Source organism: Eublepharis macularius, chromosome 15, assembly GCF_028583425.1.
Source record: "Eublepharis macularius isolate TG4126 chromosome 15, MPM_Emac_v1.0, whole genome shotgun sequence".
NCBI lineage: Eukaryota > Metazoa > Chordata > Lepidosauria > Squamata > Eublepharidae > Eublepharis > Eublepharis macularius.
Genome location: NC_072804.1, coordinates 13,657,449 through 13,685,281, shown reverse-complemented (window position 1 = coordinate 13,685,281; position 27,833 = coordinate 13,657,449). Strand labels below are relative to the sequence as shown.

The following is a 27,833-nucleotide window of genomic DNA, read 5'->3' as shown; positions in this document are numbered from 1 at the left end:
CGCCGGCGACCTCCCCTGGACCGATCGTAGGCCTGAAGAGACCACGCCTCGGCTCGATGAAGCTCTGGAACCCCAACAGCGTCAGCAGCTGCGCGACCTGCTGGCTAGTCAGCCCGGCTGCTTCTCCACCCGGCCGGGACGCACGGGGCTGATCGAACACGCCATCCCCACCGCCCCGGGCCAGGTAGCGCGGACAACTTGGAGGCCCCTGCCCCGGAAACAGTGGGAAGTCGTGGACCAAGAGGTGAAGGAGATGCTGAGGCTAGGGGTGATCCAGCCGTCCCACAGCGAGTGGCGAAGCCCCATCGTGCTGGTCCCAAAGCCGGACGGCTCCGTACGCTTTTGCGTCGACTATCGGGAGGTGAACAAAGTCGCGAAGTTTGACGCGTACCCCATGCCCCGGGCCGACGTGCTCATTGACCAGCTGGGAGCCGCCCGCTATCTCTCGGCTCTGGACTTGACCAAGGGGTACTGGCAAGTCCCGATGGCCCCCGGGGACCAGGAGAAGACGGCCTTCGCCACGCCGCAAGGGCTGTTTGAGTTCCGCGTCATGCCCTTTGGTCTGCACGGAGCAGCCGCAACGTTCCAACGGCTGGTCGACCGGGCCCTCGCGCAGTGCCAGGGGTTCGCTACGGCGTACATAGACGACATCCTAGTCTACAGCCCCGACTGGACGTCACACCTTCGCCACCTCCGGCAAGTGCTGCAGGCCCTCCGAGACGCGGGGTTAAGGGCCAACCCCGCCAAGAGCCGCCTGGGTTTCCAGGAACTGAAGTACCTCGGCTTCATGGTTGGCCGAGGGCAACTGCGGCCCCTCCCAGACAAGGTGGCCACGCTGGAAGCCTGCCCGCCGCCGAGGACCAAGAAGCAGTTGCGGGGGTTCCTGGGGCTGGTGGGCTACTACAGCAAGTTCATCGCCGGGTACGCCAGCCGAGCCAGCCCCCTGACAGACTGCCTCCGGAAGTACCAGCCCAACCAGATCCAGTGGACCCCGAAGAGGCAAGAAGCTTTCACAGATCTCAAGACAGCCTTATCTGGGTCCCCGGTGCTCCGCAATCCTGACTTCGACAGACCCTTCGTCCTCCAAACGGATGCCTCGGACGCCGGACTGGGGGCGGTCCTGTCACAAGAGTGGGATGGACAGGAGCATCCGGTCCTGTTCATCAGCCGCAAACTCCAGCCAGCCGAGCGCAACTACGCTGTCATCGAGAAGGAAGCCCTCGCCGTTAAGTGGGCCATTGGAGCCTTGCAGTATTACCTTGTTAACAACCCCTTCACCCTAGTGACGGACCACGCGCCCCTTGTCTGGATGTCCCGGCTGAAGGACCACAACGCCAGGGTCTTACGATGGTACCTATCCCTCCTCCCTTTCAGCTTTTCGATCCGGCACCGCCCAGGGAAGCTGCACGCCAACGCCGACTTCCTGTCCCGAATGTTCACCGACGAGGGCCAGCCCGACGTCCCGAAAAGGGGGGTGTGTGTCCGAGACCCGGCTCGGGGGCCTCGGACTCCACAGACCCCCACCCCCCTGTGGCAGCCTCTTCCACGCCCGGCCACCTACCTGGGGGTCGGGGAGGGCGCGGGGAGGGGGCAGTCGGGGAGACTCCAGGGGGCGGCGGGTGGCGGGGTTCGCACTCACCCGAGGCGCCGACTGCCGCCGCCGCCGCCGCGCCGCAGACCGGAGCTCCGGGTCGGGCGCCACCGGCCTCGGGGGCCCGGCGGGGCGTCGAACGGAGCGGCCCTCACCCTCCCGAGGCACCGCCCGCCGGCGCGCTGCTCGCGGGCCCCTCGGGCCGGCCGCCAACGGCCCCCGCGGCGCCGCGGCGACTCCGGCGGCGGCCTGCAAGCCGGCACGGGGAAAAGGCCGGAGGCAGGTTGCGCCCGGCCGGGCCGAGCAGGCGAGCGCTGACGCAGGCGCTCTCGGCCGGCCAGAGCACGCTCCCACCCCAATGGAGCGGGGAGAGGGAGGGAGCCGACAGCGCCCAGCGGAACGCCGGGACAGAGGCGGGCTCGGCCACGCCGGGCCGGGAAAGGCCCCGCCAGCTGTCCATCAGGGAGGGAGAGGGCAGCCGAGGGAAGGGGGCGGGAAACCCTCACGGAGCCCACCAATGGGCTGGGGCCGGGTGGGGCCGGCGGGCGTGGCCACACCTGGCCCAGGTGGTAGGAATGGCCCTGGGTGGGGGCGCTTGGGATAGGGGGTGGAGCTAGAGGGGGAAAGGGTATTTAGGAAGGCTCCTCAGGGTGGTCGAGGAGGAGAAGGAAGCCGGCTGCCCTGACGCTAAGGCGCAGTCGGCTGGGTGGAGCCACGTGCTGCCTGGATCCCCAGAGCAGACAAGGGCCGCCCATTTCTGAGACCGCCTGGGAAGGACCCTCCGGCCCCGGGCCTAGCCTTGGCGCCCCGACGCTTGCAGGACGGACCCGCCGAAGGAGCCCCCCCCCGCGCCGCCACCAATCCCGCCAGGGGGCGCCCCAGGACCTGACAGGTAGGTTAGGCTGAGTGTGTGCAACTGGCCCAAAGTCCCCCACATTACATCTACCATGTGATCACCATGGGAACTTCCAGAGCTGCAAGTTTCCTGCAGGAACTCAGTTAGGAAGCACTGCAGGGGCCCGTTTCAGATCAGGACCACGATGCAGGGGGAAGGAGGGGCTTCTACTTTCCCCCCTGCCTCATTTTCTGATCCAAAACAGCCCCACGAAAGTGTTAAGTGTCGCATGGTGGGCTGCAGCATGTAAAAGCAAATAACACCCCCTAGGCTCTTTTGGGTTAGGAAACAAAAGCAAGTAGGGGGAGGCAGGAGCCCCTCCTTTCCCCATGCTGCAGTCTTGATCTGAACTGGGCTCCTGCAGCACTTCTGAATTGAGTTCCCATGAGAACTCATAGCTGCTGTCCTGCAGCAAGTTCCCATGGTGATCGTGTGGGAGATATAACACAGTTTGGCCCTGAATCTTTTCCCAAGGTCTTAGTTAGTTTATTCATCGCAGAATTTCAAGACACTTTACCAAGTCTCTATAGGGATAGAATTTTCTAGCCTGTGGAAGTGTTGTTCATCAACTCTCCATATCCTCTCTGAAGTGGTACAACTATAAACCTACCACCTTTGTTTACCATCTGACTGCATGTGTTATGCTCCTCACTGCACTTTCTACATGAAGATGTTATCTATTGGACAGCCTGTAGTCTAGCTCTTTCCTATGCTGCTAGGTTAACATAACCATCTGGAAGGAGCCTGTGGTATAGTCCTAACCATGTAAGCAATGCCCCAGGATCTGTGCAGAGTCATGCTGGCACAGTAGAACTAGCAGTACTTCTTGTGTTAACTTAATAACATGGAAACAAACTAATGCAGACAGCTTCTGAAACAGTGAATCACTGCCTCTATGATAACAGTCTACAACAGGGGTCACCAATCTTTTTGAACCTGTGGGCACTTTTGGAATGCCAACACAAGGTGGTGGATGCAAACAGAAAATGGCTGCTGCAGGAGTTGGTGCCAACCACAAAATGTCAAGGTGTGAGGTCATCTTATATACTAATGGCCAAGTGGCAAAGGCCTGAGGATATTTAAATCTGGAGATTGGAGCCATGAACGGACTGGAGCCATAAACAGACAAGACATATCTTCCTACACAACTGAAAAATGCTGCAGGTTTGCAGAAAAATCTGAAAGCTAAAAACAAATAGGTTGTTTTTTTGAAAAAACCTCACAAATGATTAGAAGAGGGCCTAGAACTTTAATCAGATGCCCTCAGTGACTGCTGCTAGGCAACTATAATAGTTTAGCCAGTATTCCAGGTTAGGTTGCAGGGGCAGAGGACAGAGCCTTTCTAAGGGCTGTTTTGGCCTTTGAGGGAGGACTTACTGGAGCCAGGCCCAGAGGCAACCACTCGACAACTTGATGCCATGTAACTTACGAGAGTCATCCAGGCCTGGCTGCTTGCTGCGGTTCAACAGCAGCCCCTCCGCCCCAAGCGACTGTAGTATAGTGCTGTGGAAGCTCAGTGACTTTGATCCAGTCACACACTCTCAGCCTAACCTATCTTTCAGGGTTGTTGTGAGGATAATATGGAGACAAGGAGAATGGTGTAAGATGATCTGAGTCCTGTTTGTGGAGAAAGGCAGCATATAAATGAAGTAAATTAAGAAATATAGCTGAAGGGGGGGGGGGCAGAGAAAAAGTAAGTTGCTTATTGGGTTTGAAGGAGAGAAGGACATAGGGGAAAGGTGAGCATATGGAGGCTGCCAGGAGATGGGAAAGAGGAAATTGTGTGGGGAAGGGGCTACAGGGAAAAGTGAAGTATGCCCCCTGCACGTTCTTGCAGGTTGCCCACGATGCAACTGGGATCGGCTCAGCCAGCCCCACACAACTGGGCCACAGGGGCGAGGCTGCTGGGGAAGGAGGAGGAAAGGTAAAGATGGGGGGGGCATAAAAAGTTGGGTGGGAAGGAGAGAAGGGAGGAAGAGAAGGGGGAGAGGCTATGGGGGGCAAGGAAGGGAAAGAGGACATGATGGAGGAAGGAGAAATGAGACACCCTCTGCAAGACCCTGAGGATCTGCACTTGTGCATAACTAACAGTAACTCTTCAACTTTTCAGGCAGAAGTTTTGTGTAACTGGATGCTTTTGAAAATGAACAGATTGAAAATGAACATATATTTTTCTTACCTACATACAGCTAACCTCCAACCATTCAGTGAAGATCATTATGCTTTGAAGGCAGCTGCTGCTAAAGCAACTTCTAAAAATGGGCAATCAGAAACTGCACTGAGCAAAAGCCCCACCTGGCCCAGCTCACTTTCTCAAAACTCATGGTGGCTGAGAGCAACGGGGCCAGCAGGCCCCACGGCATCCCCAGGCACCATGCTGGGGACCTCTGGTTCACTATATGGACTAGAGGGCGAACTGACCTACACGATGCACACTCCCCATGACCCCAAACGTTTACCTTCTGTCTCCTCTTGTGGCTTATCGGTGAAAGTTAATAACGGTGACAGAGACCTTTGGATAACAGGAAGACCAGGGTCACTGAATGTGATAGTATCCTTGCCACCTGCAATTTAGGGTATACAAAAGGAATTAACTCATGGGCACACGCCCGGAATATCCTCTAAGGTGATATTTCAAACAGCAAGAATACAAGGTCTGAAAATCATTGACTATTATCTACAGCAATCAGAGACAACATCAACAACAACCCAATTAAATGACAAGCCAAAATGTACAACAGTTGAACAGTATCAAACCCAAAGAGTACATTTTGTACCAGCATATCTTGCTTCTTCATTTGGCACAATAAAATTATTGAGCCAGATGTACTCTTGTTGTAATTGGACCAAAAAAGGGCAAACATTTTCATATTAATGTGTAACATTAATGTAGATAATATTTTAATGCCATAAATCCAGAGAAATACAGAAAATGGACGCTTCACTGTTTGTATTTTACCTGTATAGCCAAGACCTCCTCGTAAGGCCACAAAATAGTGAGGGGAATCAAGTCTGGATTCAAATTCAGATCATCTTCTAACCTAAATTAGAGCTTCATTTTAAAGGGACCCAACATGCTATCCACACAACATGATTTCAGAGACAGAAAAATATTTCAGATTTCTTTTGAGGTTAATTTTAACTCCAGAAAACTTTTGTTTGTCAGAAAATTTAGAAACTCCAATGTAATATTTCTGTGTATGCATGTGGATGCTCATAGGAACATTCTCAAAAAAAGCAAACCAGTGAGTACAACTGACTATATCCAAAGAGGCTCTAAGTAGACCAGGGCCGATTCCAGACGGCCCCCCGCCTCGCGAAACGTCGCGCGTCGTCGCGCAGAAAACGCGAAATATCGCGTTTTCTCATGCGAGTTTTGCGCGACATCGCACAAAACTCGCACGAGAAAACGCGATATTTCGCGAGGCGGGGGCCGTCTGGAATCGGCCCATAACTAACTAGGATAAGATTCTAGATGTCATCAAGAATTTAAAAAATCACCTGATTGACCAATAAACAAATATCATTAGCAAACTGATGCTATCAGTGCAAGCAAGCTTTTATTGGCATATATAAAAATATAAGATTTTAAATACAGAAATGAGTCCATACAGAATGAGATTAAAATTACAGATAACAGCAGGTCAGCAGTACAGCAAAATCAGTATAGAATATTACTTGTCAGGGCGTATAGCCACGGCACTGTAGAGAAACTTTGCTACTATTTCAGTTATTTCCCCATCTGGGTTGTCAAGCAGGAACTGAACCTTAAAATCATCAGAAAACTCTGAAAGTTGGGCTAATATAGGATGTAGAAGATCCTGGCGTGGCGCCAGATAAAAAGGGCACTGGAGAAGAACATGGGAAACAGTTTCAACACAGTCCATCAAACAAGGACAACACCTGCTATAATAAGGAATCCCATGAAATCTACCAGATAAAATGGCTGAAGGAAGAACATTAAATCTGGCCAGAGAAAAGGCTCTACGTAGATTGGGAGCCAGGAGTTGGTAAAGGTATACTGCTGGGAAACTTACATTAGGAAAAATCCCCAAGTTTAGGGGAGAACAAGTTCTATTAGCAGAACTATAGAGAGTTTGTAACTCTAATCCCAAAAGACTGGATTTTATTTTTGAGAAGGCCCCAGACTCAGATAGCAGGGATAAGGATTCTATAGATAAGTTCAAGGAACTTATTTTAGCTTCAAAACAGGCTGACCAACTAGAGTTGGCAAATACAGATAATAAATGATACATATAACTAGGGGGGTCAGAATTAAAATGGAGTCTCAACCAATATTTGATAGTGTGAAGCCATGCCTTGGTGGCCAACAGATTCTGACCGCACTCTAAGCATAAGGCAGCATATGGAACACACCCCATGATCTTACGCAGAAAATGAGAGTGAACATGTTCAACTGAATTGTCAATAGCATCAATCCAGAGCGAGGCTATCAGTGCAGCATAGAGGATATGAGCAAAAATCAAGAATTATGAGGTCAAGTCTTCACACACCTATGAACACCTATGGTTGGTTTTAGGCAAGCTACTTTCTTTCTACATATTTTCCCCCTCTGCAATACCAAAATAATAGTACTAGTCTACTTTTTAGGGTTGTTGTAAGGATCTCTCAATAATGGAGCTACTGGAAAAGCTGCAGTCCCTTTCTTTGGATCCAGTATCTAAATAATAAGCATACCTACAGTAATATATATAGATCACCATCATTTTGTATGGTACTTTTTGTGTATCTTTTGTTAACATAATAGTCTGATTTCTGACATAAGATTAGAAATGTTGTGCCTGAGACACCCTCAAGCCGCCCTTTTTTTCAGTCTATATTGTCATTTGGCCTCTGGGGAAAAAATCAACTCCTTTCAATGTGTCTCATGTTGAAAGCTCAAAAACCATCACGAGTCACTTTTGAAAACATAGCAATAAGCCCTCCGGTCAAGAAACAATTAAGTGTCTATACAGTGTTTATCAAAATGGCCCTGTAGCCACTAGCTTAGGAGAAGAATACCATTGCTAATGGCTTTTTTGCCAGTGGCAGTATAAAAAAAACCCTGAACCATTTCCCTATGCCAGATCTAACAGCTCCCTCTGGTTGCAGCTATCAAAATCAAACGACACACTGGAAGAGAGAAGATTCCAGGTGGATTTCATAACATATAGAAATTGTAGGTCTGTTACTAACAATGACCAAAATTCCCCTTGGCACAGAAAACTTTTGTTAGAAGCATGGGGGGGGGAGGGTTCCCAGGTGCCCGCCACTGGTGGGCAAACTCCTGGGAGGTTTGCCCCCTTGCCCACCAATCTATCAGCAATCGGCCAGAGGTGGCAAGCTCCCGGAGGTCACCCTCTACTGGCAGGCACCTCAAAAGGACTGAACCCACCCTGCACATGCTTCGTTTGGGGCCAATTTTTGCCCCAAATGTGCCAAATCGGCCCCACACATAGTGCAGGAACAGTCCCGTGGCCAGCATGGTGACATCACTTCTGAAAGTGACATCATTGTGCCGGCTGTGGGAGTGCTCCCGCGCCTCATTTGGGGGCCGATTTGGGGACTGACATCATCACGCAAGTGCTGGAGCATGTGCATGCGAAACCACACACCCCATTGTGCTGTGCGGGTATAGGGACCTGGCGACCCCAGTGTGGGGAGATGGCAAATTTTCTAATCAAAAGAGGATAACTTTTCATGGATCGATAAGCAGCAGCTTCAATTTGTGAGGAATGAACTACACAAAACAAAGACACACATAAAAGAGCCCCAATGGTGTTTGTAACTCAAAACACAGGACTGGGACTTTGTAAAAGGAAAAGCAGGAAAGAAGGCATTTGGGACAGAGCAAATATACCAGGAAGAAAAGGGCTCTGCACCTCTTTTTCTCTGTCCTTCTCCAAATGCCCCTCCCCCACAGCTGCTTTTTCTTTTTCTTTGGAAAAAAGTGATACGGAGGATCTGTTACAGAAGTCCTTAACTTCTTGAGCCCACGGGTTGTTTTGGAATTTTGAGAAAACCTGAGCTGTTTTCACACGTCTCAGCATAGCACTGAAAATGATTCCATTTTCATGGCACGATGATGTAAAAAATCACGCCATGAAGACGCCCTTGTTCCCTGAGTTTAGTGCTATGGTGAGACATGTAAAAATCGCACTGGTGGGCACCACCACAAAATGGCTGCCAAGGGTGCGAAGACCTATCACAAAATGGCTGCCATGGAGTTATTAGCAAAAAGTTGGTAAGTTTCAAGCCAAACATCCTCCTATGATTGAGTCAATCTGAAGCACCTCCTGTTCTAATGAGGTGGATACTGTTCCACGGTGGTGGGAGGCCTCCTGCTGGCATGCTGTGTTGCCCACCACTGCTCTGAGCAGCGGGAGGAAAAGAAACAGTGCTGCCACCAACATTTGTATGTAACTGTCCGGAGATGAGCCTCCCCTCCCTCACAGCGGGCACCCTGCATGGCCCCGTGGGGGCCACTACATACCCAGAGGCCGGGGGGTGCCTGCAGCGAAACGAAGATGGGCAGAGGAGGAATGCCGCCTGAGACGCCTCGCCCAGCGCCATGATGGCTGCCGTGGCCAAGGCACCCGCACCGGCACCGCTACGCCGCAATGGGGAAGAGCTGGAGAGCTGAAGCTGAAGGCGCCCACCGGGGCAGCAGCAGAGGACGCCGCAATCCCAGAGCGGGCCCTCAGGGGAGGAGCAGCAATGGCGCCGCAGCCACCAGGCCTCGGCCTGCCACTGGGCTGGGCCCGCTGGGCCGCTACCTACCCAGCCACAAAGGGGGTGGGGGCTGACAGGGATGCCACGCCAGATAGGCCTGTGAGCCTGCTGGCTAAGCCACCCGCGGGGCAGGGCCAACCAGGGGGTGAAAGGGAGGGCTTGACAAGGGAGGCCAGGTGTCAGAACGCCCCTGGGATTCACCCAGGGCATTGGTGGGGCCAGGTGATAGGGCCAGCATTGGCCCAGGTAATTGGCCTCACCTGGGGAGCTGGCAATTGGGGAGTGAGGCAGAGCTACCCCTAGAGGGCAGGGATAAAAGGGGCTTGAGGCTTCCTGGCCAGGGAGGAAGGAGAACGGGGAGACTGACCCTCTGATGCAAGCATTTGTTTGTAACACATAGCTAGACCCTTAGGAAAGCTGTCCCACTGTTCTAGTTGTTCTTAAGTATTATGAAGCATTATGCATTCCTTCTGCCCCCTTTCTTTGTCACAGTGTGGTAATACAAGGCGCCCATACCGCAGCTCTTCCCTGTAGCAGTAATGACAGACTGAGGAGTCACAAGGGAGCCCTTCATGTTACCCTGACACTGTAGAGCCAAGCTACAAGTGACGAATGACACCTACGTGATCAAGTGGAGCACAAGTGAACAGGGAGGAATACACGTGAGTCTGTTCCCTTGCCATTCAAGTGCCTGGCCCTGTAGAAAGCAGCTGCATGAAAGCAGCTCCCACACCAACACTATGCCTTCACAGACACCGCTTGCCTTGACTCTGAGGAGAATATCACCTCAAATGAAAAACCCAATACTAGAAGAAGGGGGAGATTTTGACTAGAGCCAAATGTTGTACTGCTCCTTTTTTTGTCATGGTTTTGTGTTTTTTAGTGCACATGGTTTGCTAACCTCAAACCAAACCAGGATGAAAATTCTTTTCCAGAACAGAACATACTTGGTGTGTGTGGAGGGCTCAAAAGACTAACAAGACATTCATTCTGTCATCTTTTCTATACAAGGGTGGACAAAGGACAAAGGGATGGAAATGTTTTACAAACACAGAATATTTTACAGAATAAACAAGATTTCACAATTTACAGAAGACCTGAAAGAAGAAACAGATAGGCAAACCTCCTTGGGAAGAGAGTTTTACAATCTAAAGGCACTGACAAGAAGGCCCACTTGGCAGCCCCCGCCAATTTTTGATAGAGTGACTTCAAATATTAAACCCCTGGATCCAGGACATTCCCAGGACTCGGGGTGGTTCGTATTGGTGGCGTGCCAGTCTTGGCTTTTCTCCACCTCAAAGGAACAGAAGGTGCTTCAAAACAACTTATGAGGTATTTCCCCATTTAGAAACAGCTGCCTCCATTACAAGAAGATTGTTGGCCTGGAATCTCTTACCATGTCCTATTTGGTTCCAGGTCACATCGCAGCCGTTTGGTGGTTGGTCTTGCCCCCTCCCCTCATGGCAGCCATTTTGTGCTAGTACCCACTACTCATTCTCAAAAATCCAAACGCTCAACAAGACTGGGGACCACTGGGATACAGAGTGAAAAGGAAGTGCCCTGCAGACATCATTGGTGCTGTTAAGGGCAGATCTAAATTATAAACTGAAGTTGGTTTTACATCAGTTTAACTGTCATGGCTTCCAACACAAAATCCTCTCAGAATTCTGAGCCCTCTCCTTTGCCTCCTCATGACAACCATACTTGGGGGGTCTCCAGACAATGTCTGTGACCATACTAGATTATATGGCAGCCATAAACCAGCTAAGAGTAATCTAGAAATAAAGTATAACTAACCCTGGAAGCTGACCCCGCTATAACTGACAAGTTAGAGGGAACAATATTTTCTGACTTACAGCTGATCTGATTTTTTAAAACATGAAGTCATATTGTGCACCACTTACAATTATGAAATCAAGGACTATTTCACATTCTTCCTTATTACCATTTTTCCCAATTAAGAAGGATTTTACACAGCACTCTATTTCTCTTGTGGCTATCTAACTTAGTCAGTTGAACATTTTAATCTGACAGATACAAAAACACTCAGATAACATTTCCATTTATTTACATGCAGTGAAAATATTTAATGCACCACTAAGATTAGTTATTAAAAATACACACGTCAAGAAAAACCTACTCCCAAATCCCACTGAGACATTGTAGCTCAGGCCTTCAGGCAGCAAGGGGGGGAAAAAGGGAAGGAAAGAAAACAGTTATTATATAAATATTAATTTGATGTCTAGACAGAGAAATAATAGAGCAAGATATTTTGAATTGTCATTGCCTTTCATTTACAGCTGTTCTGTTTTAAATGGTCAAAACTCAGTTTAGCAGGTGGTGAAATTCTCTGAGACGGAACAAATAAGACCATTTTAAGCTCTTTTAACAAGTTCCTAGAGGTACAGTGTAGACATGGGTAACTGCTATGTTAGAATACCTAACTTGATTAAAAACTGGCAACAAACCAAGATGGTTTCAAGGAAAATAATAAAGGGGTCCAGTGGGACTAACAAAGTTTATTCCAGCATAAATTTATAAATCAGAACTCACTTCATTAGATGCACTGGTGTGTTGTTCACCCATTGTGGAAGCACCTGATGAAGTGAGCCCTGACAGGCAAAAGCTTATGCTAGAATAAATGCAACCATTTTTTGAAGTGCTGCTGGATTTCATTATTTGCTGTAACAGACTAACATGGCAACTCCTTGGAGTTATCCCCATGGCCTAAAGGAAAGATGTGCCCTGACGGTACATGATGTCTGCATCACACATGGTTAAGTCGGTTTCCTTACCTCTCCGACTTCTGTTCCCTTGCATTTTCCTAAGTATTCACCCCTAGGGGACAAAGATTAATTCAGAAAGCTAAATCAGGATTTCACTACGTGTTTCGAACCTGAACCAGGGTTAGAACTGCAAAGCACAGCTAATGCTAACCCTGGTTAAGCACTTTGTCAGTACTGGGCTGTGAGTTCATTATTAGGCTTGTGTTAAAGGGCCACATGTTAAAAGTTATAACTATGGAGACACAGTGTTTTGTAAACAGATGGAACTAATCACACATGACATTCAGAGGTTTACCCATGGGAGATTATTCACCATGCAATCTGGTTAAAGAAATCTCAGACTGGCCCAAATACAGTGTGCTGCTTGAACAAGGCAGTGGATGACTGCAGCGGAGAAGAGAAAGTGAAGTAATTGAGATGGCAAATGAAGGAACAGAACTAGAGCAAAAAATATATGAAAAGAACAGTAACGTACTCATTTGCTGTGCAAAACTAAACATTATGTATATTTATGTTATCCAATATTTATTCTTTCTTTTAAAATAGCTTTCCTATTTAAAGGGGAAGACCAGCATGGGACAGGAGGACCTATTTGACCCTTTTCTCTCAACCAGTTTTTTCGCAGTTGTGTCTTAGAGCCAAGCTGGATGAGACAGGCACCCCTGAGTTTGTGCCAGGGGCACACTGCCATTTTGGAGACTGAGTTTGCAATGGAGAACTCTTTCCAATTGTGCCTCAGGGGCCTGATCCTGTGCTGCCGGGGGGACAAACAAGTTCAAAGCCTTCTGTTCACATGACAGACTTTTTAAAGGAACCACTTCTTCATCCACTGGGGTACCTGCAACTGCTTTGTTCGAGTTAAAAAGTACACCAGGAAAGCAGGAACGGAGGGGGAAAGGCTGTGGTTACCGAGGAACATGGAAAGCAAGGGGTACACGTGGGGCAGGAGGAAGTGGTCTTTATGGGCACCACCAAATAGACTTATCAAGAGGGTTCCCCCCACCCAGTATTGTCTGTATGTTTATTTTTTCAAAGAGAAAGATAGAATCAGGCCCCCAATAAACCATTAAATGGGGTTCTCCGTGGGAACTTGCTCAACAAAATGGTGGCGTGTTCCCATGACAAACTCAGGACACTGGTCTTGTCTAGTTTATATGGACTCAGATCACCGGTCCATTTAGCTCGACATGATTTATTGCAATTTCTAAAGATCTTAGTTAGCAAGTGTCAAAGAAAGCTCTTTCCATTCTAATACAGAATCACAGAGTTGGAAGGGGCCATACAGACCTTCTAGTCCAACCCCCTGCCCAATGCAGGATGAGCCTAAAACATCCCTGACAAATATTCATCCAGCCTCTTCTTGAAAACTGCCAGTGAAGGGGAGCTCACCACCTCCCTAGGCAGCTGATTCCACCTTTGAACTACTCTGACCAAGAAAAAGTTTTTCCTAATATTCAGCCGGTACCTTTCTGCATGTAATTTAAGCCCATTGCTTCGGGTCCTACCCTCTGCTGCCAACTGGAGCAGCTCGTTGCCCTCCTCCAAATGACAGCCTTTCAAATGTTTATAGAAAGCAATTGTGTCCCCCCTCAACCTCCTCTTCTCCAAACTAAACATTCCCAAGGCCCTCAGCCTTTCCTCGTAGGGCTCAGTCTCCAGACCCCTGATCATCCTCATCGCTCTCTTCTGCACCCTCTCAATTCTGTCCACATCCTTTTTGAAGTGAGGCCTCCAGAACTGCACACAGTACTCCACAGTACAACTGCACACATACCTCCTATCCTAAATGCCCAAGGATTGATCATGGGGCCTTTAGCATACCAACCGTGTGCTCCATCTTCCCCAGGCGTCTCTTTCCTTTCCTTTTATCCCCTTAGAAGCTGATTGATTCATAAATCTTGAGCAGCGGAAAATACTTATTCCTTATCTTTTTTTTTTTTTTTTTTGAAAAATTTTTATTGGGTTAGAATCCATTATTTCCACATTTACATTCAATTTTCCCCAATTTTTTCATCTCTAACCCCCTCCCTTTCCCCCCTTATTCCTTATCTTTTTTGGATGCGAGGGTTAAAAGGACTGAGACATATTTTGCACCCAGGGATCTCTAAGTAGCTTTTGGCCCGAGTGGAGAAAAAATAACATCAATCTGCTATTTTTAAAAAAATATTTATATCAACAAGGATAATACACGTCTGTACATCACCCCAAGCTTTGCATTTCAGCATTTGATGAATACTCTTCATCGAACCCTAGAATACAATGTTTTTGGACAATGTACAGCAGTACTTTCATTTTTTTCATCCCCTAGAGGGGACAAAAACAGTTGGGTGTGCCTCTGATTCCCTAGGGAAAAAAACAACAGGGAAAAATCCTCTCTGGCCACACTTGTCTTCCCCTTCAAATAGCACCCCCCAATGGTTGCATTCTATGAAAAAACAAAAATGTTTTAAAAATATGACATTGCACATAGTTCCAAATTTCAGACTTCTGGAGAAAACTATGTGTTTGTAGGCTCCCAGGCCTTACCCTAAAAACCTGCAAAGAAAATACTACAATTTTAGAGAGAACGTTAGACCAGAACTCTTTCTTCTCACATACACAACAACTAAATACAGAAAAGACTTTTTTTTTAAAATGCAGGGATCACTCAAGCAGAAAGTACCCTATTTATTGCCAAAAACAGAACCGGAAAGCCTTCACCATGTGATTTCTCCAATCACATTCTGGCTCCAAGTCAACAGCAGGATTTGAGTCCAGTGGCACCTTAGACACCAATAAGATTTTCAAGGTATAAGCTTTCAAGAGTCAAAGCTCCCTTCTTCAGAGCTTAACTCCCAAAAGCTTATGCCCTGATAATCTTGTTGGTCTCTAAGGTACCAATGGACTCAAATCCTCTTATTCTACTGCAGATCAATATGGCTACCTGCTGCTGTAGCGTCGTGGTTGAGTGGCTGGGTTGTGAGTCAGCACTCTGCTAGTTTGACTTCCTCTATTGCCATAAACTCTGCATGTGGCCTTGGATAGGCCACTCTGCTCAGCCCCAGCTGGAATTTGGGGATAACAACAATACTGAGTGGAGCACTACATGTCTAGAAGAGTGGTATATAAGCATACTGTTACTGTTATTATTATTACCTGGCTGTAAGTGGTGTCAACAAATAGGAAAGGGAGAGAACAGATTCTCAAGGCCATGGTTTCATTAAAAAAAAGTTTAACACTGCAGAGATGGGGAATAAATAACCCAGAACCTCCACGCTGAAATTATTTATATAACAGGTTAGATGCTACATTTTGCTTCCACGATCGGATCCCAGGGTTCCCCTCGACTGCATCTCCCAGTGATAAAGAAATACTTCTTCTGATGGAGGTCCTCCAATGGAAGAAGACTTGGCAGAAGGGAATCACAGCACCAATTTGACAGAAGGAAGCCAACTCATGATAATGAATTTACCGCCTGAGCCAATGGGTGCTTATTGGCAAGCTGAGTCCAGCTGAGTTTAGTGGTACTTAACGTGCTTAGGACGACTGCCGTGGTCTGATACAGTCTTCCTTCTTTTGTCTAAAGGACTGAAGGTGCATAAAAATATAAGATTATACTCTTATCTTAGGCTGTCTGTGACTTTAAAGTTGGTAAGCTATTTTGAGCCCCCTGTCCCAGAAGAAAAAGCAGCATATAAATCTTCTCAATGATCATTTTATTTTTGCCCTGAAAATCAGTCCCCAAAGAGTAGACTTCTACAGAATTATGTTTCACCATGTACAACCTGCATTTCATAGCTCCTTGAATCTGCTTTTTTTTGCCATATAAAATGATTGCATAGTGAAGATCCACTTATTGCATCTGAAGAAGTGTGCTAGAATCCATGGATGCTTACACAGGAATAAAATTTGGTAGTCTCTAAGGGGCCATACGACTTCTGTACATCTTTGAAGATGATAACAGTTCAAAAGCATCCTTAAAATTTATAAATCGCTACTCAGTTGAGTAAAAGGAATAAGTTCACTGGGGTGTATCATTTTTGGATATAGGAAAGCAAGTGCAGAAGGCATTAATGGGTATCAGAGATTCTGAATAGCCCAGAGGCAAAACACAGGCACTCTTAACAACAGAACATTTATCCAGGCATGCAATAAAGTACAAGATAAACACCAGAGCATTCTTATTTGTGAATGGGGCATGCTGTACAATTCTAAGCATTCTTCTTCAAAAGGATGTCCCACTGTGCTTAATGCGACTTACTCACTGGTAAGTATGCGAAGAACTGCAATAATGCAGTTAAACTAGGGTAAAATACTGAGGAGTAACAAAGAGTTCATAGTTTATCAAAAGCATTTCTTAGAGTTGTAACCACATGTTGGATTATTTATTTCCTTTTTAAAAAAAAAACGAGACTGCAGCCATCATGGTTGTGATTTAAAGGAGAAGTCCAAGCGGTAGAGAGGGAGAACCTTTAACCTTTATTTAACCTTTTCTTCACATTTTGTTTCCCCAGCAAAAACTTAGCTTTTACTGCTCTGGAAAAAAAACCTTAAGAAAAAATCCTGTACTTCCTCACAAGGGGATAGGAAGTAGCTTGGGTAATGGGTGTTAACATAAAAACAGAGTAAGTGGAAAGACTTAAAACAGACTCTTCTCCTCCATGTAAAGGAGAAAAGATCCTTCTTTGTTTAAGAACAAAGTTATTCAAATCTTATGTTGAAAACAGGGTTGCACTTACTTGTAACTGTTGTTCAATGAGGTCTTCGGTGCAGGCACACATGGGACTGCGCACATGCATGCCTGCTGAGCAGACATTTTGGGAAGCGTTTAAACTGCTAGGAGGCATCTGCTTCCTGCCAGAGCGCAAGCGCGGCTGCTTTCCCACCCAAACAGCCCTCTTCTGTGGGGAGCAATGCCCCCTACCCTCAGTTCCTCTTTCACCACCAGACTCTCCAGGTAAGTATTGACAAGCACTCAGCAGGGAAGGAGGGAGGGTATATGTGTGCCTACACAGAAGACCTCAATGAACAACAGTCACAGGTAAGTGCAACCCTCTTTTCATTGTCGGTCTTCTGTGCAGTCCCCCATGGGAGTTTAGCAAGCCCTTACCCAAGGAGGAGGGTCTGGCTCTCCATTGGAATAGTGGCTGTAGCACTGCTTGGCCCACGGCCACATCTCTCCTGTTGAGTATGTCCAATGCGGAGTGTCTGACAAATGTGTCCGCTGATGACCATATCGCTGCTTTACATATATCTTGCAGGGGGACCCCTTTCAAGAGCACTGCTGAAGATACTTGTGACCTGGTGGAATGAACACGTATCTCCAGTGGACAAGGTAAGTTAGATTGCTTGTAGCATAGCTTGACAGCCTGGACTACCCACCTAACAATAATTTGTGAGGTAGCCTTTTCTCCTTTGTTCGGGCCTGCATAGCCTACAAAGAGATGAATGTCTGACCTAAAGGTCTTTGTCCGATATAGGTAGAAAAGGAGTGCTCTCCCTACTTCCAACATGTGAAGCATCTTTTCTGCCCCGCTTGTCAGATTAGGAAAAAACACTGGGAGAGCTATGTCCTGGGAAGTGTGAAATTTTGACACCACCATAGGCAGAAATTCTAAACTCGGTCTCAGGACCACCTTTTCAGCACGAATCTTAAGGAATGGTGGATCCATACTTAATGCTACTAACACACTGGCTTTCCTGGCAGAAGTTACCACGATGCTACCTTCATGGATAAAATTTTTAAATGACAAGTAGCCAAGGGTTCAAATGGTTTTAGTTGAGTTTAGCCAATACCAATAGCAGGGACCATTGTGGGACAATTTTTGAAGAAGGCAGGAACATATTCTGCAAACCCTTGAGGAATAATCTGGCTGTGTAATAAGGGAATACTGTCCTCTTATCAATTGGAGTATGGAAAGCTGAAATAGCAGCCTGTTGGATGAGTAAGAGAAGCTGTCTCTTCTAAGTTTTAACAATAATAATAACAATAACATTTGAAACACTTCAGGATTTGGGCTAAAGGGCAGTCAGAAGGGTTGAGATCCTTATTCCTTGCCCATTTCACAAATTTGTCCCACTTGAGGGCATATGATTTTCTGGTACGTCTTTTTGCATTTAAAATGACTTGTTACCTCTGCCGATAAATTATCTAGTGTGCCAGTAGCCAAGCGGTCAACTTGAGTCTGGCTGTATCATGATGTTGAACCCCTTGGAAGGTGAGCAAGTCTGGTTCCCTGGGTGACTGGTGAGTTCTGTATCTGGCCACCTGGTACAGTCGACGAAAGCACGGTTGGCGAGGCCAAAAGGGGGTCCCTACAAGGGTTCTTGGGTCCTCCGCTGCCATCTTGCTGACCACCTGGGCTATTAATGGTATGGGAGGGAAAGCATGGAACTGGTGCCCTGACCAAGTCATCTGGAAGGCATCCCCCAAGTACTTTGGGTTTACTCTCCCCCCCTCCCCAAGCAAAATAAAGGTGCTTTCTGATTAGCCCTTGTGGCGAATCAGTCTGGGAATCCCCACACCCGAAAAGCAGGTAGGATGCATGAGACTTCTATCAGCCCTTTGTGAGTGTCTGGTCCCATTCTGCTTAGTCTGTCTGCTATAACATTTTTGATGCCTAAAATTTGCACTGCCTATAGGGGTTCCTCCTTGGCTGTTGGCCCATTCCCAAGGCATAGAGACTTGGAGGCTGTGCCTCCTTGTTTAAATAAAATATCTTTGTGCAGTTGTCTGTAAGAATCTGTACACTCTTGCCTTTCGCTATATCTGAAAAAAAATAAGTGTATGACATATTGCTTTGAGTTCCAGCATATTAATATGTAATCCCTGCTCCTCTGTTCTCCATACCCCACGAGTGGAGTACCTCCCACAATGAGTTCTCCAACGTAGCGTAGATGCATCTGTAGTAACAGTAGCCTCAATGTTAAGTTGAGCCAAAATCTACTCCTTTTAGTAGATGGGAGTTGACGGGCCACCACATTAACGATCTAATTACAGCTCTGGGTACATTATATTTTCTCTTCTGAGAATGTATTTCAGGGTAATGGCTCAAAAGAAACCACAGTTGTCATTTCTTCCTATGTAACCTTGCCAGAGGAACCACAGTTGTAGTGGCTGCCATTAAGCCCAATAAAGTTTGAATCTTTAGTGCTGATTGGAATCTACACCTCGTGAAAGATCTTATTAATATCTTTAATTTCTGTGCTCTTTCTCAGGATAAAAAAGGCCTTGTCCTCGTCTGCATCGAGGATGGCCCCTATGAATTGCACTCTCTTGGTAAGTATCAGTTTATACTTCTTAAAGTTTAATATAAGACCCAAATTCAAACAGGTCTGTATTATTAAATTTATGTGGCTTTGTAAAGCATCTCAGACTGAGCTGAAATAAGCCAACCGTCCAGGTAGGGATAGACAGAGCATTCCTGGGTTCTCAGATATGCACTTACTACATCTATGCACTTGGTAAAAATCCTCGGGGCTGTGGCTAATCTGAAGGGTAGAACCCTTCTGTGTAGAGTTGAAAGTCATTGGTAGGAGAAATCGAACCCCCATCACCCATTGCCTCACCTTGAGAGGGGTCGGATGGAACATTGGGGTTCCCTTCTGTACGATAGGGATCAGGTTCATATCCTGCAAATTAAAGGCCATAGCTGACCTAGGAATACAGTGTTTTTGACACTGAAGCTTGTCAGAGGATTCTCTGGTAGATACAATCAACTCCATCTAGTGTGGCTTTTCCAGGTCTACCCCATATTCCATGGGCATCTCCTGGTGGAACCAAGAGGAGCATCTGTGCATGCAACATTGTCTTTGCTGTGGGACCTGTATCTGGCTCCGATGCGTCAGTTTAGATTCTCTGAATAGCTCTCCCTCTTCTTCTGAGGAGTAAACAGAAGGTGACCTCGCGTACATTGAAGGTGTGCGAGGAGGTTCCACTATCTCTACATCTGAAACAAATAGCTTCCTAGTTTCTTTACTCTGAGTGTTTAGATTAGGATGAGTGTTTAGATTAGGATCGTGCCCTCTTTCTAGATGATTCCATAATTAACTCCTCCTCAGGTCCATGAGAGCTCAGATCTAAGCAGGCGGTTAAGGCCGAAGGCATGTTATTGGCTGGCACTACTGATGTCTCTCTCAACTTCATTCCTAGGATCCAAGATGACCTAGTCAGATCCAAGCACGTTGGTGAACGCCACACCAAATAGTGCCATCAACTCTGAGCTGGATCCAAGAGACCTGAAATCTTGAGAGTCAGCTAGGGGTGTCAGGTCTGAAATGTCATCAACTCCGAAGGGCTCAATTCTCTGGGTGTGGGGGACGGTGGCATGACCGGATCTGAACAATCGGACTTCGCAGCCCTGGTAGAGGGGCTGGATGACGTCAGTAGGGCCCACTCTCATGGTGCAGTCTTGAGCTGGGTGGCTCTCTCTGCTTGACCTTTTGGTGTAAAGTTTTGGCAGTGCTTTAACATTATGCCCTTCACCCAGGCAAACCAAACAAAGTGGTGTGGCCATCAGTTTTGGTCATTTTCATGTTACACTGTGTGCAATGTTTAAACAGAGCTTTCTCAGCCATATTAAACTCACTTCTTTTCTTTCCTTCGGTTAGGTGAAGTAATAGAAGAATCACAGGAAGGAAGGCCTATTCCAGCGTAGTGTTCCTCAAAAGAGCAATCGCTACCAAACCTCTTTGATCAGCAGCAAAAGGGAAATTGAGGGTCAGGAGCGTTGCTTCTCACAGAAGAGGACTGTTTGGGTGGGAAAGCAGCTGCGCTTGTGCTCTGGCAAGAAGCATGTACCTCCAAGTGGTTTAAAACCTACAAAAAACCTCTGGCAGTGGGTTCAGGGTACATGACCTTCAACTCACAGGGTACATGGCCTTCAATTCACTGTTTTTCAAATGTCTTACTGCCACAAATGTATAAGCAGTGGCATAATAGTGCTCTTTAAAAATTACACAATCTACATTTAAGAAGCTTACAAGACAATACTCGATACAGAAAGAGTAGTTCAAGTGAGGAATAGAAAAATACTTTCTTAACAAAAATGTACAATAAGATCTGAGTCGAAAGGGGGCAGTTTCTGTGGAAAAATTTTGACCATGACAAAAAAACCTAGTATCGTCGTCGTCCTTCTGTGCAGCCCCACATTGGGACTGCGCAGGCGCAGGCCAGCCGCGGAGAAGATTCTTTTAGCTTCTAGAAATGTGACGGGGACGTTCGGGCCCACCGCGCATGCGCGCCGGTGTTCCCGCCAATTTTGAAGTACAAGTACCCGAACGTCCCCGGCATTCCCTCAGTTCCTTTTTCGCCGCCGTTCGAAAAGGTTCTTCAGCTGTCGCTTGTGTCTTCCGACTTTCTTCTAGCTGTGAGTTGCCGTTTCCTTCTGACTGGGAAACGCCTCCACTATGTCCCATTCCGCTTTATTTAAAAAATGCCAACAGTGTGGCACTAAAATGACCCACTCTGATGGTCATGACCTCTGCCTCATCTGTTTGGGCGAGGGGCACGTCGTGGAGCGCTGTAAGTTTTGCATGGCCTTCACTCCGAAAGCGCGGAACGACCGCAAGGCCAGGCTCCGGGCCTTTCTTTGGGACGCCAACCTTCTACCGCCCAAAGCCTCTGGGTCGTCCGGGAGCAAGCCCAGCTCTGTCGCCCCCTCGCCGGCTCCTCATCACTCGTCGGAACCGCTCGTCTCGGCTCCGACGGAGGCGTCCGCTCCGGACGGTTCGATCGCCTCCGGTTCCGTGAGTGCTCCGTCCAGTCGAAAGGCGAAGAAACGTGCTTCTTCGAAGCCTTCTTCGAAACCTGTGGCCACCGAGGCTTCTTCGGAGCCCCCGCCGAAAAAGGCAAAGGCCAAGTCAAAGGCCAAGCGCCGTGCTCTGTCGCCGGCCCCGGCCTCGTTGGCTGGTTCCTCTCCTGGACCGGCCCCTCCTCCTGAGGACGTCCGGAGTCTCCTCCATACCCCGTCGCCTCCTCACACACCTCCTCCGGTGATTCCCGACGACTGTGAGTCGATCCGTGGATTTTCGGACGCGTTCCAGGAGTTTGAGCGCTCTCTGCCGTGTGCTCCGGTTCCGGCGGAGGTCTCCGTTCCATCGCAGCCAGTTTTCTCGGTTCCAGCGCCGTTTCACCGGTCCGTTCCGTTGCCTGCTGCTCTGCCTCCTTGGCAGCCTGTCCCGGGCCTAGGGAACGTGGCCTCCTGGCAGGATTTTGTGGCTTGGATTCAGCAGTCCGCTCCCTTTCTGCCTGGTCCTTCGGTGCCCCTGGCCACGGTTCCGGCGCCCTCCACTCTGCCTCCAGCTCCGCCTGCCACTCAGCCGCGTCGCCATCTTTCGGCACCCCAGCCTTCTACCTCGGTTCCGGCTGACCGCCCGTCGGTTCCGACGCAGACCCCAGCAGCTTTCTCCGACTCCGAGGATGATGAGGGCTTGGCGTCTCCGTCTGAGTACTCGTCGGACGCGGCCTCTGACCCTTCCCCTGATGATGCTGTTGGGGAGCTCCGCTCATCGTCCCCTAATGACGATTACAGGGTGTTTGCAGAGCAGATGGTCCGAATGGCCGCAGCACTGGAGCTCGACGTCGCCTCCACGACCTCCAAGCCCAAGAGTAAGCTGTTGGAGCCGTTGTATTCGGGCTCTCCTGCCTCGGTGGCGTTTCCTCCTGTCGAGGATCTCGTCGACAATGCCCTGGCACTCTGGCAGACCCCTGCTTCTGTACCGCCTACGGCCAAGAAGGTTGAGAAATATTATCGCCTCAAACAGGAAGATTGCCCTTACCTCTTTGCCCATCCGAAGCCCTCTTCCATCGTGGCCGAGGAGGGTCAGGCTCGGTTCCGACGGGGCTCCTCTTCGGCTCCATCGGATCGGGAGGGGAGAAAGCTGGATGGAATTGGTCGGAAGGTGTATTCTTCGGCTTCCCTGGGGTTCCGGATCGCCCATTTCCAAGTAATAATGGGCTCTTACAATCTTTTCTTGTGGAAGCGTCTGTCGTCCTACCTCTCTGACCTCCCCGACGATCGCCGTCACTTGGTCAAGGCTCTCCAGGCTGAGGCTTTCCGTTTGTCGAAGCAACAGATGACGGCTGGCAAGGACGCTGCCGACTCCGCGGCGCGTGCGATGGCATCCTCAGTGCTCCTGCGTCGGCACGCCTGGCTTCGATCTACTGCCCTGCCCCCCGAGAAGAAGGCCAAGGTCGAGGATTTTCCGTTTGAAGGTCCTCAGCTCTTCTCAGAGAAAACGGATGAGTCCCTTTCTCTTATGAAGAAGAACCAGCAGACGGCCAAGTCGCTCGGGGTTGCGCCTTCGGTTCCGCAGACGGGTCCGAGATATCGGTACGGCAGGTTCCGGTCCTATCAGTCCCCCTACCAGCAGTTCCACCAGCGCCAAGGACGGTTCCCCTCCGGTCAATCCTATGGCCACCGTTCCTACTCTGGCCAGCAGCGCCACTCTTCGAGACGCTCCGGCCGGTCCAAGGGACGACAGCAGCCTCCTTCGCCCAAGCCCTCGACTTCAGCGCAGAAGCCCACGGTCTTCTGACTAGACCAGGACGCTTCCCAGTTGGTCTCCAAGGACGCTGTTAATGTCCTGTTCTTGGACAGGCTACGGCCTTTCTTGCCCCGTTGGCAACTCATTACTACGGATACCTGGGTCCTCTCTGTTGTGGCCCGTGGTTATAAGTTGTCGTTTACCACTGCACCCCCTCTTTCGCACCCACCCCGTTGTGCTTCTTGTTGTAATGTTGTGTTACAAAATAATGTTTTGGAGTTGGTTGCCAAAGGTGCTGTCCGGGTGGTCAATGTCTCTACTTCCCCTTGGGGGTTTTACTCAAGATACTTTCTTGTGGATAAGAAAGATGGGGGGTCTCGTCCCATTTTGGACCTTCGGGCCCTTAATACCTACTTGAAGGTGGAGAAGTTTAGGATGCTTACCCTGTCCCGGGTGTTGGAACTCTTAGAGTCAGGCGTCTGGATGGCCATTTTGGATCTCAAAGACGCCTACTTCCACATTTCCATCTTTGAGGGCCACAGGAAATATCTCCGTTTTACCTGTGGAGGCGCTGTCTATGAGTACACGGCCTTGCCCTTTGGCCTGGCCTCGGCGCCCAGGGTGTTCACTAAATGTATGGCCACCGTGGTGGCACATCTACGGTCTAGTGGCTGTTTTGTTTATCCCTATTTGGATGATTGGCTCCTGGTGGGTCCCTCCTCTGACTCCCTCCGGGCTTCTATCGCCCTCACCTTGTCCGTCCTAGACGGTCTGGGGCTAGTGGTCAATTTGGGGAAGTCGGTCCTGTCCCCTGGTACGAGCATTAGATTCATTGGGGTCCACTTTGACTCTCTGCTGGGCCGGGCTTATCTACCCCCGGACCGCTTGAGCAGGCTGTCCTGCCTGGCCCGCCACTTCGTGCATAACCGGTTCCAAACTGCCCTCCTGATTCAAACGTTGTTAGGTCTTATGGCCTCCTCCACAGGGGTGGTGTGTTTTGCACGCCTGCGCATGAGGCCTCTACAAAATTGGTTTGTTCGGGTTTTCAACCCCCTCACTATGAGTCAACACCGTGGGTTTTCCGTCCCGAGGGTGATACAGCGGACATTGGTGTGGTGGACTGACCCTGAGAATTTGTCCAAGGGTTGTCCTTTTGGTCCCTTCCTGCCGGAGGTCACCGTCTTCACGGACGCTTCCAATCTAGGCTGGGGAGGGCGTTGTGGACACCTGTCTGCTCAAGGTGTTTGGTCCTCCCTTGAAATGGGCATGCACATTAACCTGTTAGAGCTTAGAGCGATCCGTTACTCCCTTGCTTCTTTTGCAGATGTCATTCGGAACAGGAGGGTTCAGGTCCTGTCGGACAATACCACAGCCTGCTATTACCTCAACAAGCAGGGAGGAACGGTCTCGCTCAAGCTCTGCAAGGAGGCGACTGCACTCTGGACTTGGGCCATTGCCAACAACGTCCTGCCCAGGGCCATTCATATTGCGGGGGAGAACAACACAGCAGCAGACACGCTGAGCAGGGTGTTTTTGCCCCAGCACGAGTGGTCCCTCAACACGGTTTATCTCCACAAGGTTTTTCGCACATGGGGCACGCCTTTGGTCGACCTCTTTGCCACAGCCCACAACAGACAAGCCCCGCTGTTTTGCTCCCGGGCCGGGATTGGCCATCGTTCACTGGGGGATGCCTTCCAGATACCCTGGTCTCCAGGGCTCTTTTACGCCTTCCCGCCCTTCCCGCTCCTTCACAAGGTCCTCTCCAGGATCAGGGCCTTCCGAACCCACTGTATCCTGATTGCCCCTCGGTGGCCTCGCCAGGATTGGTTCCCCCTTTTACTTTCCCTGTCACAGGGGCGGTGTCTCCCGCTGCCACACGCCCCAGACCTGCTACTCAGGGACGGAGTGTGGCATCACGATGTGGCAGTGCTAAATTTGACTGCCTGGCTCCTCTGCGCCCCAGACTAGGCCTCTCTACTAGGGTGCTTAATGTGATTCTGAATGCCCGAAAACCGTCTACCAGGTTGTCCTACCAGAGGAAGTGGTCACGTTTCTCTAGGTGGTTAGCCCCCAAAGGGGTTTCCCCTTTCACTTGCCCGCTGCCTGTCATTCTGGAGTACCTCCTGGCCCTGTGCTCCCAGGGCCTGGCGTTCTCCAGTGTTAAGGTGCACATGGCTGCTATCTCTGCCTTCCATGAGCAGATTGATGGGAGGACTGTGTTTGCACATTGGCTGTCCAAACAGTTCCTGAAGGGCCTACTAAGGTCCTTTCCTCCTAGGGCCCATCCTATTCCTCAGTGGAGCCTGACCCTGGTGCTCTCCCGTCTGATGCTCTCCCCTTTTGAGCCCCTGTCTACCTGTCCCTTGCCTCTGCTCACACAGAAGGTGGCCTTTTTGGTTGCAGTCACTTCCTCCAGGCGGGTTGGGGAGTTGTCTGCTCTGAGGTGTGACCCCCCCTTCCTGCAATTTTTCCCCGGTACGGTCATGCTCCACACTAGTATGCAGTTCCTGCCCAAGGTGGTTTCAAAATTTCACCTGCGTCAAAAGGTGGTCCTTCCTTCCTTTTTTCCTACACCCTCTTCCCCAGAGGAACGTACTCTACACACATTGGATGTGAAACGTGCTTTATTGTTTTATTTACATCGCACCAAGTGTTTCAGGAAGTCTCCTGCCTTGTTTTTATGTTACTCTGGCCCTCGCAAGGGCTCGCCAGCTTCTGCCCAGTCCATTTCTCGCTGGATTGTGTCTGCAATTAAACTTTGTTATCAGCAAGCTGGAGTTCGGTGCCCGTTGTCGATTACTGCTCATTCTACTCGAGCACAAGCTGCCTCTGCTGCCTTCCTGCGAGGAGTGCCACTCCAAGACGTCTGCCAAGCTGCAACGTGGTCTACCGCTGACACTTTCATTAAACATTATTCCATAGACGTGAATGCACGCCGTGAATCCGCTGTTGGCACGGCTGTTCTGCACTCTCTGTTCTCATAGACACTCACACCCGCCCCCATTGGTGAGATGCTAGCTATTCTCCCAATGTGGGGCTGCACAGAAGGACGACGACGATAAACAGGGTTTCTCACCTGTAACTGTTGATCGTCGAGTCTCTTCTGTGCAGACACACATTCCCTCCCACCTGCCCCGCTGTGAGTGCTTGGTTTCTCCATTGTTTCTCAGGCGGCTCAGGTGAACTGAGGGAATGCCGGGGACGTTCGGGTACTTGTACTTCAAAATTGGCGGGAACACCGGCGCGCATGCGCGGTGGGCCCGAACGTCCCCGTCACATTTCTAGAAGCTAAAAGAATCTTCTCCGCGGCTGGCCTGCGCCTGCGCAGTCCCAATGTGTGTCTGCACAGAAGAGACTCGACGATCAACAGTTACAGGTGAGAAACCCTGTTTTTTTCAGGGGGCAAAAGTATTCTCCTCCCATGATCCAAAGAGGGTGGGGGTGATCCTATTACCTGGTCCCATGTGACCTATCAAGGAAGTGTTGTCCTCACTGTGAATTATTTTTGGTTTTCCTCAGAGCCATCACCAGGAAGACAACTCTGATAGGCTATGAAGCATCATGATCCTAAATGCTGAGGAACAGTGCCTTCTGCCACCTTAGCACTCTGTCATCATTGCACATCTAGACCAGGCCTCTATGTAAACTGAGCCTCAGTGGAGAGAAGAAAGCAAGTGTGAGAATCAAGATTCACGGGGTTGGAAGAAGAGAGCTAAATGCGAGCCAACTCTGTTCATTCTCCAGCAGTAATTATATTCTACTAGTCAAGGTCTACTCTTGATACCCTCCTTCAGGCGCGTTTGGGCTCAATTGCACAGGCCAGGGCATTTTTCTGTAGTGGCAACAGCACTCTGGAATGTCCTTCCTGAGCATGGGGGGGGGGGGGCTCTCACTTTAATGGCTTTCTGGGGCCACTGCAAGACTGAACTATTTAACAGAGGACTTTTAACATAATCCAATTCAGTTTGCCCTCAAAATGATCCCATTTGTGGAGTCTGCTCTGTATGCATGTACAAATTCTGCTTTGCCTGTTTTAGACATTGACTATAAGGGTTTTTTGTTTTTTTGCTTTGCGGGGGATGTAAACCTGTTCAGGTCCTCTGGGAGAGTGGTAGGAAAGAAATGTTTTAAATAAATAAATAAAAGCACGTAATATAAAGTGCCGAGCAGTCTGGTGTTTGGGAAGTATTTCAGGAGAAACAGGAATCACTGTGAACCAAGAAGAAAAAAGTGACACGCCTAACTGGCAGAGGTTTGGGGCCAAGCTACAAGTGAGGAATGACACTTGTACACCTACGTGACACCTACGTGATCGAGTGGAGCTCAAGTGGAGCGCAAGGGAACAGGGAGGAATACACACGAG

At 49.1% G+C, this 27,833-nt stretch overlaps 1 protein-coding gene across 1 annotated transcript in view; it reads right to left on the bottom strand.

Moving 5' to 3' along the window:
- CCDC149 (coiled-coil domain containing 149) overlaps positions 1 to 27,833 on the bottom strand; it is a 126,269-nt gene that overhangs the window by 8,582 nt on the left and 89,854 nt on the right. The window contains exon 11 of the mRNA XM_054999569.1: positions 4,946 to 5,050. Within this exon, the coding sequence (XP_054855544.1) occupies positions 4,946 to 5,050 (105 nt within the window). The remainder of the gene's footprint in view (positions 1 to 4,945; positions 5,051 to 27,833) is intronic.